Consider the following 15,577-nt stretch of genomic DNA (forward strand, 5'->3'; position numbering starts at 1 on the left):
CAATACAGTCATTTTCAATAATTATTCAACCAATTGACAATTTTATCAATAATTTTGATGTTTTTTTTTTTTAATCTTCACGGTTCAATAAACTTACCAATGTTACGTCCGCCAGATCTCATTTTCCTTACCCACAGTTATAGAGTCACTTTACACCCTGTAACTACTCCCTATGTTCACCCAGCTGCCTCGGTTCCCACACAGAGTCAGCAGGTTGATTTCCTGTTCAGAGGGGTAGGGATAACTACTGGATCATTGACGTGCGATCCGCGAATTAGTGATGACAGATGGGAGTGAGAGGAGCGTGATAATGATTTGCGACAGATGATGTTCATTAGCAATAAATGATATACTTTATTCAAAAGATGTACGATACGAACCGTGTCGCACGGTGATACAACTCATTGTCAGGTTTGAAGATCGAAAGAATACACATAGATAATACACAGAAATGATTTTGCGATAGCAGAAAATACATGAAGTGTACAACTGTTCGGTTTCAAGGCGCGACACAGGCAAGCGGCAAGATTTCAGGTAGTGATGGACAGGTAAACATTGTACGCCAGTGTGAGTACATATGTGAGGACAATTTTAAATAACGAGTGAAATGAGGCCGTAATGACCGCGGGATAATACTTTCATTTGAATTGTTACATCGCTACTTAGCCGAAACATTTCTAAATAAACTAGCGAGTCTTCTACATTCTCTAAGCTCGTCACTTTCATCGTAGCTTTCCCGCGAATCACTTATAATTATATCTCTCCATGTTAATTCAAGGCCTTTCCCCAAGCCGACTTTTTTATATGGACCACTGTCATAATTCAATCACTTGATCATTAATAATGAACCAACTGTGCCATTTAAATTGTCTACCTCTTTAAAACCGAACCCTTCTTTCTTTTATCATTTCCTGCATTGGGAGTAGTGGCACATAAGTGCATAATCGACGTATACGAACCCTATAAATGACCAAATATCACTTTGGCTGGGCGTAGAGTGGATTTCGGTAGCCGCTCATCGAAGTCTATACGATCTACCCCGTAACATCAATATAACAACTATCTCAAAATATTTATCAAAATTTGAAATTTTTTTTTTTAATCCAAAATCATTTTTTTCAGATTTTTTCAACGACCTAGATGGATTCCGGAAATTTCTGGGTGTTATTGATTTTCATTTACCATTACTTTTGCATTATGAGCATTTACCGCAAATCAACGTAATTGCACGCACCAAAGCATTGAAGTCGTACTATCTCAACGATCTGAATGCTGATATACGATTGGTGAGTATATTTCTTGAACTTATAACAGTATATTGAATTATCCGATCGTTTTCACGACTACGAGTATGAAGTTGGCAGTACGAGCCGAAGACGATGTATTACAAATCCATAAGTGTTAGTGTAAATAAACACGATCTAAGGCAAGCGCTGTAATTAAACGAATTCACAGACCTAGAAATAGGGCACGGACTCACGATAGTGACTGTCAGTACAGTACAGCAACCTGCTTCCTCTTGTACTTCCAAGATTCATACTCCTTGTCCATAAGCCTAGTATACGATCCACCCATAAGTCCTTAGTTTAAGACAAGTAGAAGATTGAATCACGCTCAGTGACGCCACTGGCAATGTAGAAAGCTACCTGAAAAAAGTCTTAGTGCGGAAATTCATCTTCCTGAATTCGTTTTAGCACTCTTCCGAAGTGAGGCATTATACGCATGGTCCAAAGGCTTTGAAAATCAAATTTTTGCAACATCTGCTTGGAAACTTGGATTTTTGAAGATTGTGGAACGTGCGTCAAGTACCCCATTTCGGAACTGTGTAGTAATAGTTATTTATGCTACATGTGGGATAAGTAGCAAATAATCGGACAGTCGTGATTACTCGTGTGGTTGTCGCAACTCGCCTGACGGCTCGTAGCGACATCTACCACACTCGTCTTCATACGAATGTCTCATAACCCTTACAGCGAATGTCGTAATCACGAATGTCATATTTGCTACTTATCCCACACGTAGAATACAATATTTTTTACAAAACTGATCTGGAAGTCGAATTTGAGAGGAATATAATGATTTTAAATTACTATAGCGGCATCAGATGGCGTTTGAGTAGTTTCTAGTAAAGTGAAAAAGATAGAGTGAGTTTAATACAGACTATACCCGTGTGGTTATATTTCTATAGTAGTATAGTTTAGGTGGAATCTGTGCAGTTATCTGATATTTAACCGAACATGTGCGCTTATGAAACACATATAGTCAAGTATGCGATTATTGTGTATTTCGGAGATGACATACAGCGCTCGAAAAGTCAACTTCCAGAGCAGGTGTTGTAAAAAATCATGTTGTTGCATGCCCGCAACTAAAATTTTACACCGTATAGTGCCTTCTTTGACGCATACGCATTTTCGAATAAGTCAGTTTCACTTACCGTGTTATTAAGCGTAAGTTACCTGATTTTACTTTCAAATAGTCTCAGTGGCACCACCAGCGCGTTTAAAATCACACTTTTCTTCACAGATGTCGCAAAAAATAGCGTGTGTCACACATGCGGATATACAATATCTGATTCGCAACGAATTTTAAATATGTAGATATTTAATTCGTGTGATTGCAATGCTCGCCCTAGCTGATGCTGTGTTCATACTAGTATTCGTCCGATTGCTGCAGTTGTCGTTTTTGCAATCAATCCGCCTTCCGCCAATTACTTACTTTTCGCATCAGTAACACCATATGCTATTTTCATATTTTTACCTTTATTCTAACAATTCTCCATTATGACTTGTTGCGTTTGTAAATTTTTACGTTTTCACTGTTCTACACTCCGACTTTGTACATTAAAAATTTCATGAACTAAATTTTCAAGCTGTTCAAATCTCGATTGTGACTACTGATTTCTATGCTAACTGAATGGCTGACCAGCGTCTTCGGCCTGAGGCTATTAGAAGCGGCCGGAATCGACACCAGCGCTTTAATAGCCTCAATGGTGCTGAAGAATTACGTGATTCACTGTGTATGTCATTGGTTAAAGTGACAGAACCACGTGACTAATAGTACATTATATAACAAGGGGATAAAGTCGAATTTTATTCCTGTGTTACATATAGCACTTTTTTCCAACTTAACTACGGACACATTATTGACTTGAAAAGAGAGGCTCGATATATTTTCTGCAATATCGAGTGTACAATTGAGAACGTAGATTAATAATGAAAAAATTCCTTCTTAAAAATATACATAATTAATATATAGGTGTGGGTCGGCGGGAGCTAGGGCGAGGGAGCGGGAGTTGCATGCCATGCGAGAGTGTAGGGGGCGAAACCCCCACCGAAAGGCTTGGGGGGAGCAGAGTTTCCCTCACGTAGGAAAAAAAATATATATCTGATATATTATTGAATAGAGTTGATGTGCCATTGAATATTGCACAACCATGTAATATTAAAATCTATTCTCATCGAAAAATCCTTGTGCAATCGAATTTCAAAGAATCTAATAAATTTCAACTTTATTTATTGAAATGTAACGAGTATGTTGAGTACATACTTCTAAAATTGTGGATTAAAAAGCATAATAATTCTTTTATTTAAGCGTAAATGTGATTATTGCATCAGTTTGAAAGTTCATAATAATACATATGTCTATTTTTGCCATCTTTTCGAATTTTCACACTCCCGACGTTAAGAGAGAATATTATGCTAATTTCGTCCCGCATGTCACGTCAAAAAGTTAACATTACGGTTGGATCGCGAATGAGTCTATTTCTGATAGGCTGTCATTCGCGTGACCTTTTAGTATAACTTCGGATATTGCAGCGCTAGTTTCGGTTTTTGGAGCTTGTAATCGGCACAAGCTGCCGTGTGCTGGTAGCATCTGAGTCAGCCATCCAGTTAGTACAGAGATCAGTGATTGTAACCTTTCTGTGGTGTGGCCATTATACTTTTTGACCCCATGCCCCTCTTTTAGCTGTTGGGTAACTTCACACAACTCATGGGCGACGCCACGTTTATTTACCCTGCTTGGGCCTCGGTACAGCAACATGTGATCCACGCGAAAAATCCCCTGTATTTCTGCTCTTTTGACTACCGGGGCACTGTAAGCTACAGCTACATGTTCAGCGGCGGTAACGAAGATGATTGGGGCGTGGCACATGCTGATGAGTTTCTATATCTCCTTCCTGGACGGCCGGAAATGTTTGGACCACCAGGTTACGAATTCAGCGATACTGATTGGCACATGGTAGACACGATGGTGCAATTATGGACATCTTTTGCGACCAAGGGGTAAGGTTTCTACATGATGTCCAGTATTGCAGAAACAAATTTATATGTAACGTCAAAGAAATATTTTAGCAATATTTTAACTTTCTGCTGGCAGTGGAAATGTTAAAGACAGTTTGCAGGAATATTGCAAAGGTATATTCTTGTACTTTCGACAAAAATATAGCTGCAGGGTTTTATATAACATTGCATAATGTGGTCTGAATGAACCTAAATGTATGAAATCTTGCAAAGTTACGTCACTGTGAAATTTTATAAATTAATTCATACCTTGAAAAATTGAGTTGTTGCAATGTTACCTTGCTGCAATATTTCTACAATATTCCATGCCGTGTTAATCATATAAAAATCTACAATTACAGGTCATATGTATAATAAGGCGGACTAGATATACTAGTTTTGCTTATTTTTAGTTTTAATTGTGGCTATCGTAGTTACGTATTATTGAAGGTTATAGCCACAAATGGTACAAAGATGCTCCGACTAATGCGAACACTGATTTTTGATCCATAAAGTACCTTAAAAATTAGATATTTTTGTCAAAAATTTTCTCAACGTCGGATTTCAATAATGAATTGTGTAATTGAATAGATCAAAAGTCATATTAATAAATAAAGAACCTTATAAAAGTGGCCCCAATTGGTGCACCTAATTTATTTTAAACGATATTCAACGATATGTCATGACATGCTTGCAGAGTTCCAGAACTGAATACAGGCAACACAATTTGGAAGCCATACTCACCGTCCGAAGATAATTATCTTCAGATAGGGAATGGACCTGATGCTAGTATTGAAATGAAAACTGGTTTTCACGTGGAGCGAATGCAGTTTTGGAATAAGCTCTATGCCACCACATAATTGACTTTTTTACTGTTGAATATATTCAATAAAAGTAAATACGAATAATACCGCGAAAAAAAAAGTTAGACATAAGTAGGTTGGCGCCTCTGTCGGCACTCAACCCTACTACTTACCTTTTTTCTAGTCGAACAATTATAGTAATAAGCAAGTATTATATTATATCACATAAGTTCTGTTATTCAATAAATATCCAAGTAATCAAACAATCGAGCATTGATTAGCCCTAATAAACAATACTTACAAACTTATGTCGAATAATTCCCCAGGCAGCACATTCACATTCCAGTAACGTAACAAATACTTGAATCTTGTTCCTTCCGAAATTACAGCTACATCATATGTGCTCTACATGTACCGTACATTTACTCTATTATGTCTGCGACAAAACATCGTGGCAGCTATATAACAGGCACAGAACAGTGATACGTATCAGTGATATCACAGATATGGATGAGATTCATATCCTTGCAAGTCCGTTATGCATCATTTATGTTCTTATTTGTTGCATCCAGCGCATGGCAGATATATTTTGCAGTGACGGATCAGATTCCTATCTGTTACGTAATACATCCAAATCAGAACCATTGAATAAACATACTTAAATCAAGTGCAAGGGAATCGTAAATGCGAATGTAGGCAGAGCCTGGTGAAAGGTATGTAGGGAGTCTAGCTTTTGTGCCTAATACTAGTTGGTGTGGTGTGAAGTATGTGTCTTCACGTTTTGCCGTGTTGTAGCAAAAAATCGCAAATCGAATGAATTTATTCCAATTTTCGTCTAAGTCTGTGTAATGTTTTACATGTTCGATGAGTACCACCTGGCTCTGTTCAAGTGAGCCGTCTGATTGTGGTCTATAAGCTGTCTTTCGTAAATGATTAATTTTGAAAACTTTACAGAGGTTCTTGACAACAAACTCATGAAATTTTGTCCTTTATCTGTCAGGATTGCTAGCAGTAGTATATCTAGGGGATTTCTGGATACAGATGCCTACTTCACCGGCAAAGCTCAACCAGACGCAAACCCTTGAAAGTTATCTCCACCTTCGTCAGGTAAAACGCGCTTTCCCTGACTGTCTCGCACCCACATTGCGTTCTACGGTGCCGACGTTTACAAGGTAAGTAATGTTATTATTTATTCACAGCGAGTCCCTCCTAAAGATATTACGTAATAACATAAAAAAAAAACTTAATCCACACCAGATAACTGGATTGCCAATTTAACTGATACCAATATAGCTGGCGACGTAGCATGTGTTTTAGCTTTGGGTCCCAAACATGGTATCCCGTATAACAACGATAAATTACCTATCGACGAACTAATTTGTGGCATTGAATACGCACTAATTAAAAAAGATGCTGCCGCTAAAGATAAAACAAGATCTAATATCACTAGGTTGATTTTACAATAGATCAAAAATCTAAAATAGAAATCAACAAATTTAAACAAGCAGGGATTTATTTTAACAAACATAAAAATTTGTTGGTTACTAAAGCGGACAAAGGAAACGTCACAGTAATTATGAATTCCAGTGAAAATAAGGAAAAAAGCTGAAGTATCTTAAGTGACACTCAGACTTACCAATTAATAAGTAAAGACCCGACAACGAAGATTGAAAAAACTGTTAACGATAATATAAACCTACGGCAAAAGAAAAATTTCATAAATTCATTTACTGCTAAAATCTGAAAACACACAACTCGTTTCCACCTGAAATATATTATTTACCTAAAATCCATAAAGAAAATGTTCCTCCAAGGCCCATTGTTTCAAATTCAAATTCATCAACTTATAAAATGTCTAAATTTTGTGCTAGCATCTTGACTAATATCGTGGGTAACACTGAATACCGTATCAAAGATGCATGGTCTTTTGTTGATACGATAAAAGGTTTAACCATCCCTAACAAACATGTTTTAGTTTCACTTGATGTCACTTCACTTTTCACTAACTTCACTTTTCCCCACTAATCTTGTTATATCAATCCTGAATAAAAAATGGTCATTAATCAAAGCACACACTATTGTCAACAAGAAATAATCTGTAGAATTTGTTGAACTGTGCTCAGAATTATGTTATTTTTCGTGAATAAGATTTATCTTGACCTTGGAGATTTGTTGATTAAAGTTATTCTCGGATATGAAGGTCACAACTCAAAACACTTTTTATCGTGTTAACGTTTCGGCCCTGGTGGGGGCCCTCCTCAGAACAATTTTATTTAAATATCTGTCACGAACAAAATAAAAAATAAAAAATGATATACAAATAGGTTTGACAAAGTAAGACATATTGATGTAAATAATATGCAAAGGTGTTGAAGCAAGTATAAAAGAGAGATTACCTCATATGCGATAACACTTCCAATTACATAAAAGCGTGTTGATAATTGAAGAATAAATAGAACAAAAAGGCAAAAACGACAAAAAACGAAACACACTGCGTTCGCGACACGTAACTCCCACGAATTCATAATTATAGTTGGTTTGTTATTTTTCTTACGAAGACCAATTTTACAAACAAATCTATGCAGTAGCCATGGGCTCTCCCATCAGTCCAGTCGTCGCTAATATTGTACTTGAATACCTAGAACAAAAAGTAATCGAACAGTTACCTTTCAAATTACCATTCCTCTTTCGTTACGTTGATGATATGTGTTCATAAAGATCAAGTACAATGTTTGCTAGATGTAGTGTATTCGAGTTGGCATTATTGTTGTCCCATTCGATGAGCGTTCGATCAACCGATCCGGACTCGTGGGCTTAAGAGCTCAGTCTTTATTTTGCCTGTATACGGTATTCATGTGTGAATAAATCCTGAGTAATGAGTAATCGACCTTTTGTTAATTAATACTCCCTCAAGACATTACACTAGATAATTTCGACAATTTCCATCCAAGGTTACTGTTCGGTTGAACGAATAATCAGAGGTGCCTAGGCACGAACGGTCGCTCGCGCGTGTATACGCCTCTTGGATAACTCTAGTGGCGCGGCTTGGTGGTAGATTCAGGCAACACGTGGACGTGCGAGTGCGGTCAGCTGTACGGTTTATGTATCAATTCAATTGAAAAGTGCTCTCCGAAATAAACAAAAAATGGGTGGTACGAGGTCCTGTTGTGTCGTGGATTGCAAAAATACCCAATCAAAAAATCCAGAGTTAACTTTTTATTCGTTTCCGAGACCCAATTGAGAAATTAGCAAGAGAAATGAGTGGATAAAAGCTGTCGGAAGAATGTAAGTAATATTATAACAATTTGATATAAAGAATTAACGTATTGAAAATATACAAACGTCAGATTTTCTTAAATGTTTTATTTTTATAACAACACCAGATAACAAGCAGTGGCAGCCGAATAAGAACACTCGGATCTGCAGTGCTCATTTTATTGGTGGCAAGCAGTCTAACATAAGGAGATACATCTACATTTTTCATTTCTGTTTTGCATGTATAGATGCAAAGTTCCTGAAAACATATTTTTTTACGTTATTATTGAATTATTCATTTATCTCATTATTAATACATACCTCTAATTTCACTTCGTACGGCGGATTATGTACTCTCGTCTGTGGTATTACTTTCCCACGAACGATTCGTTCTCCACCAGCTTCATCATCAATTTGGACGACCTACTGAACATGATGGCTTTGGAATAGTTTATACCCTATAAATGTTTAATTAATTGATCATCGTATTGTTAGTAATACGATAATCCTAAAAATAAATACGTAGTAAAAATCACAATGAATTTGAAAGAATATCTCATATGTTTCGTGCATTTACTTACCTTTCGACACAGATTTTCAGCAAATGAATTCTGCATGGATATTCTGAAATCCATATTTGATGATAGTGTGGCTCATAATATCACTTTTAATTTCGTATTGCACTAAATAAAACAATAATTTAAAACGTGCCGTTTTATATGTGAATCATATGTTTACTGGTATGAAAACAACGTCCTCGAGTTGCCGTCGATAACCGACAGATAGCGTTGCCGTCGTTTCGCCATGATATCCAACAGGCGTATACGAACACATGCGTTGCGCGGCCGACTCTCTCTGTTTTGTCTTTGCATGTGTTTAGACGAGCATGAAGGTGGAAGGGATATCGCGGGCCAGGCCGCGTCAGTCAAGTAGTCGGGCGACTCGGGGTTAGTCGTTCATTCTTTTTGGTTTTCTTTTCTCTGTGCGTTTTCAGAGAGATGGATAAATCTAAGGGGTCTGACTGCAATTCGATCGGTACTCGAATCTTGTGGTGTCTTGTATCTTCAAATCCTTCCTGATTGTGCATGCTGGGGAGCCGGAATAACCTCGTAAGTACACTGACACAAGCGCGGTACGTCCCGCCAGGCACACCGGCGCAGCTCGGTTGTACCAATGAGCAAGCGGAATGCTTGACGCAAGTAATCCGAATCAAGCGGTGATACCTCAGCACAAGCGCAATGCTTATACGAAGTCGCCAGCGACTTCATTTACCACGATTATACTGTACGAAACAGTCAAGACGCCCAGCGCAACTATATATAAATATAGAGATTCAATTCGGATGTTTCAAACGAAACCAGCAACCAATACAACCACACATATATATATATATATATATATATATATATATATATATATATATATATATATGTATATGTGTGTGTATGTATACATATATGTCGGAGAAAAGCCTCGGAAAGGCGGATAGGATGAAAAGTGATCTTCCTGACGGGGATTGCTCATGTTTAAGCGTACGATCCCGAACACGTCCAGTCAGCTCTCTCGCTAGTCCGTGACTGTCGATTTCGTCCAACCGTTGTTATAAACAAACCATTTGTTTGTTGCTAAAATTCCATCATTAAGCTATATTCATAGCTTGCAAATAACGCTTGACGCTTGATACGGTGCACTCATCGGGAGTTCAATTTCAAATTGATTTGCTGAAATATCCTTTTTATTCTATTTTGACAAAAAGACTAAATACATTTTTGAATTGAATAAATGAACAAAGATTTGTCATACTCCGACATATATAATGTCTTCTAATCGTAGATTTCACCTCCGAAATAATTCATTGTGTGAAATATATTTGATATGATAAATATCCTATACGCTATGTAAATTCAACATTTGCAAGGGGTTTATTCTCTGAGGTTCATACCTCAAAGATTTTCCTTTCTGAGCCATAATAAAACATAGAACTGATGGCTCAAAATATGTGTTTATTTCATTTATTCCTATCCCTTACATCCTTGTTTTCTAGAGTTGGAAATCGTGACCAAATTAAAAAATACGCGGCCTCGTTTCTGTTAAAGAGGACGCGCCCCACGAAACAGTTACAATTTACTGGTGAACTTGAAACTAATAACAAAATCAGTTTTCTGGACACTTGGATTATTAATCAAAATAACGAAATTATTCTGCATTGGTACCACAAGCAAACGTGGTCAGGAACATATTTACATTTTGATTCAAAACATCCAATACAACATAAAAAAAAACCAGTTGCCATAGCTTTATATGATCGTTGTCTTAAAATTTCACATCCACAATTCAGATCAAGAAATTTGAAATAAGTCAATAAGACCTTATGGTTATCCTCCTAAATTCATCTGGGATATAAAGAAACGCAGAATCCACAAACTCTATAACACAATTAAGAAGAATGATAATGATAATAACGGTGAACAAATTAATTGCTCAATCCCTTGTATACAAGGCTTGTCTCCTGATATCAAAAAAATTCTTAAACAGAGAGGTATCGATATTTCATTATAAAACTTTGAATTTCACTAATAGTCTTTTCACTTCTCTTAAAACCAAAACATCTGTTCATGATCAAATTAACACTGTTCATAAAATCGATTCTTTAGAATGTAATAAAACCTATATTAGTCAGTCATCACAACATTTAAAAAAACAAATTTCCAAACATCAATCGAGTGTTAAATGCCATGAATGTAACACTTGTGCCTTAGCAGCTCATTCTTTACAATTAGGACATTATTTTGATTCTGACAATGCAAAGGTTAAAACATCTGAACCAAATTGGTATAAACAGAATATCAAAGAGATGATCTGTATTAGGAAAAATAATAATACTGTTGATAGACGTAGAGATATACAAAATCTAAGTTATTTATATTTCGATATACTGCAGTTTAAGAAAAAAATTTAAGAAAAAAAAAAATGTTGTGCCTAATAACATGGATTAGTAATATCTCACTTTCGACAATTGACTATTGTATTGAATTATCGATATTGGTAATAAATTGCAATCAATCTTTTGTCACTTTCTTTCATCATGAGGTTTAATTAACATCTAAGGAGAAAAGGTTGTCACTTATTTATAAGTAATCCTATAACATCGCTCTCCTATAACTTGAATTCCATTTTTAAACCTTTTATTTGCCTTTTCTAACAAGTCTGGACATATTATTTGATAATATTTATCAAAGTCATAAACTATTATAGTTTTATGCAACCTAACCTTCAAGAACATGCTGTCCTCAATAAATTGACAGTAAATCCTTCGTAATGACAAATGTACTTATATTTAGAATTTAATAAACAATTTTACTAATCATCAATACTCTGTCTACAGATAAAGAGACGAATGCTTAGCAAAACATTTCTGTATCTTTCTAGCCTAAAGATGATTGGCGTGTCCCGGCCAAAACGTCGATTTTACATGTTGTAAAAATTAAATTGTTTGACCCTCATTCGACAAATTTTTCATTCTACAAAACCACCTGGTCACGAATAACTCACAAACATATTATTATTGGCAATGGGCAAGAGGGAAAATCGCATTTCAGGGCAAGATGAAATAGTAATAGTGGATCTTGAACTGAAGAAATGATGCAGAAGGCGATAGATGCAGCTAAAATTACAATACTAACCTAGTAAGATGATAGAATCTTGCAACATTCGCAGCAGCTCTCACTGGATGATGTGTTTCATCTATTTTACGGCGAACAATATTTGGAACCACTTACAGACTGGGTACAGTGTTCATTGTATTATGGTTGCGCAGGTGAACTGTGTACTGATATAGAAGATGGTTGTCTCGTACGGACTAATCGTAAAATGTAGGGTTATCCTGTACATTCCATGTTGCCCCTATAAGCTTTCCATTTTTCCCGTAGGTTAAGGGCAAGATGTAAGTTTTCACGTTTTGCTTCATGAGTCATAACAGATTTTACACTTAATATCAATTATTATCAATTACATCATTATGTAGGCGTGTAAGATCGCTCTTAAGAATCATTAAAATGAAAGATAAATATTATGTTGTTTTATTCTTTTTTAGATCATACAGTTAGATATTCCATCTTCACAGCCAGTATGAAGTTTTAAAACGATGTTATCAACGTGGCAGGTTATGCTCACATCAAGGTCTTTTATCGCCTTTTTCATTCATACGCCTTCAATCGATGGAATTCATTCAACACAGGGAACCGACAAAGGTTGCATAGCAATGTGTAGTAGATGTAGGGTAGACTCAGTTGTTTTTAGAAGAAATACAAGATGTACCGCCATATTCTTCGCAAATTGTATCCGCAAATGCAGCGTAATATTTTAAGTGAACACTTTTTGTGAGCATAATTACCATTCTTGTTCATTAAACATTCTTTCAAATCATAATTTTCGTTAGCACGTAGCTGTACCTCTAATTCAGTTCTGTGTTTGCCTTCAGCTTACTCTGTTTTTGTCGAAGCACAGATAGCGATGATTGTTAGCGGGAAATGAATATTACACGTTGGGCTTTCCATGTCAAGTCAACAAACGGCCGACCTTCGCACCGTTAGGATTCTTAAACTGTTGGTTCATTACATTCCTTAGAACGAAGTAGACACTATATATTTTTTAAATATTTATCTCCCTCAATTTTCTAGGTAAAAAGTATTCGATTTTGAAAATTTAGCGTTCAGTAGTTATAGTCAATTGAAAATGTTCTTCATAGCGACAATTTTAAATGTAAGAAATTTTATAACTACAAACCTGTATGAGTTGAAATCTAAAAATACTTATTATCTGCTGCGTCTCAAGAAATGTAACAAAAAGGTGGCAGAGAATCCAAGGGGGTAAGGGTTGAATGTTGTCGAGTTCTGATGATCTCCCCATGTAGATAAGGCTATTTCTTTTTTTTGTTGAATACTCAAATAAGATTTTTCCGTAGCGCGTGCATGATTTTCGCGTTTTTTAACCCATTAAGAAGGCCTACAGTGACAGTCTTCAAGCTGGCGGGCAGGAAAAAAAACAAAACTAAAACAGAGAAAACGCCAGCAAAAATATTTTTCAATATTTAAAAAAAAATTATCAATAATGGAGATAAAATATGTTCATTTACTTATAACGTGTTTTAAATTGTGAAAATAATCCATAGGTACATGCGTTACAAAATAGTATATTGGGCACCAAGCGCTAAGCGGACTTATTGCTAGTTGGTAACCTTGTGTGGTTGCTTCGTGCTAACTTGCCTTCGACTCGTACTGCAATCTTCACACTCGGTTTAAAAAAGCCCGCCTTACGCCCTTGGTACGCAATATATTACTTCGAGTTATATTTCCGTTAATGTGTTATAAAAAATATTTTCGTGCAAGTTAAAATTGGCGATGTTGAATCGAAATTAGATCGCTTCAGGAGGGTCAATACATTTAACATTTAGTTTCACGTATTGGAGAATAAGCACTTATAGATAACTTTGTTCTTTCATTTTTTAAATTGCAATTTGACAAAGACGGAGTGAAATTTATCATAAGACTATTTAAGTTAAGCTTTTTAGCCAGGGTATTTTACTGCAACTCGGTGTTATAACTATAATATTAAAACTAAAAGCAGCTCGTCGACTATAACGGTTTTATCTGTCATTCGACGTGCCGCGATTAGTGCCGGTCCACTAAAGCGAATTAAAGAGATTGAAGAACAAGAAGGATAAGGAATAGTAAAGGAAAACCAGTGTACATAACGTACAGAGGACGAAGAATTAACTCTCCGCGCTTTACTCTCAGTGTCGTGCTGCGCTCAGCAGAGAAAGAAAGAAAGAAAGAAAGAGAAAATAAACGGACCAAGGGAAAAATTTAACAATAGACGAATCTGTTTGAATTAAACTTTTTATTGATATTTTGTTTTGGTTTTCAATCTCTTACTATCTTCATAATTATATTCCTATTTAACCTGAAAATAAATTTCACCTATCTTTTTTTGTTTCCTCTACAATCATTTGCAACGTTCCAAACTTATTTCTTTTTCATTTGTTATCAAGAGAACGAGAGAGTGAGACATTATTTTTGAGTGATTTATCAAGTTTTAAAATGACCAATCGCCATGTATACGTTTTCATTCGAATTTTCCATCGCTTTGAATAATTGGTATTCTTCATTCGCATGCTGTAATAATAATAATAATTGTGTATAGAATATAATAATTTTTTCAAAGTGGTATACGTAATCTTATTTATTATTATTATTATCATTGATGTTGTTGTTGTTGTTGTTGTTATCGTTTTTGTAACTAAAAATATTATTATTACTTTTACTGCTACTGCTAATGTCACTACACTACTACTATTCCATCTATTATTGAATGACGAAGTGCGAAGAACAGGTCGCAGGGAGCTAATCTGTACATAGAATTTGAAGAAGGGACAACATACGAAAACGAAATAATGAATAAATTCATACCGCCTGGACTGACTTTAGACAAGAGTGTAACAAAGTATATAATGTTAAGAAAATTAGATAAGAAGAGAAGGTAGGTAAAAAAAAACCAAGAACAACGGAGGGTAAAGACGGAATACGAAAATTGAGTAAATGGAACTAAACAGTGGACCAAAGTATGTTAAACGGACGCTTAGCGTTGTTTGTACCAGTCCATGTGTTTTACTATGATTTTTATTACGTCACAGGCGATTCAAGTTATCAGAAAGAATACAATTTCGAAAATTTTCAGGTGAGTTGAAAAATTAACGACGGAGCCAGGAATCGAACCTGGTATCTAGAGATGCTTTACCGGAGACTTACTCCACTAGATTACCTAGCCGCCCTGACTACATTGTCATTAATTTCTCTCATCACCTGTATTCGAGATGATTTTGTTTTGTGTGCCTTTGAATATATATATATATATATATATATATATATTTGAAATTCATCGCGAGAGGCACATTTAAGACTTGTGTGCGTGACTTGTTGACATGCGCACACATGAGAAATCTATATATGTAGTGGAGTAAGTCTCCGGTAGAGCATCTCTAGATACCAGGTTCGATTGCTGGCTGCGTCGTTAATTTTTCAACTCACCTGAAAATTTTAGAAATTGTACTCCTTCTAGCAAATTTTTCTCGTTTAAATATGGATATGATTCTTTCATATCATATGAAATGAACGGCTGGGCCGTTCTAAATGGCTAAAATAATGTAAATCACATGAATAGCCATATATAGATGTCTCATGT

At 35.8% G+C, this 15,577-nt stretch overlaps 1 protein-coding gene and 1 long non-coding RNA gene across 2 annotated transcripts in view; one reads left to right on the forward strand and one right to left on the reverse strand.

Moving 5' to 3' along the window:
* LOC124175829 (juvenile hormone esterase-like) overlaps positions 1 to 5,332 on the forward strand; it is a 29,030-nt gene extending 23,698 nt beyond the window's left edge. The window contains exons 5-7 of the mRNA XM_046556410.1: positions 1,123 to 1,286; positions 3,967 to 4,283; positions 4,978 to 5,332. Of these exons, the coding sequence (XP_046412366.1) occupies positions 1,123 to 1,286; positions 3,967 to 4,283; positions 4,978 to 5,140 (644 nt within the window). The 3' untranslated portion in view covers positions 5,141 to 5,332. The remainder of the gene's footprint in view (positions 1 to 1,122; positions 1,287 to 3,966; positions 4,284 to 4,977) is intronic.
* Positions 5,333 to 8,484: 3,152 nt separating this feature from the next.
* Positions 8,485 to 9,119, reverse strand: LOC124175851. Its single transcript, XR_006869255.1, has 3 exons — positions 8,920 to 9,119; positions 8,660 to 8,796; positions 8,485 to 8,597 (listed from the first exon to the last, which is right to left on the reverse strand). It is a non-coding gene; the product is annotated as an uncharacterized LOC124175851 (long non-coding RNA).
* Between the last annotated feature and the right edge of the window lie 6,458 nt (positions 9,120 to 15,577).

Source organism: Neodiprion fabricii, chromosome 2 (genome assembly GCF_021155785.1).
Source record: "Neodiprion fabricii isolate iyNeoFabr1 chromosome 2, iyNeoFabr1.1, whole genome shotgun sequence".
Classification (NCBI taxonomy): domain Eukaryota; kingdom Metazoa; phylum Arthropoda; class Insecta; order Hymenoptera; family Diprionidae; genus Neodiprion; species Neodiprion fabricii.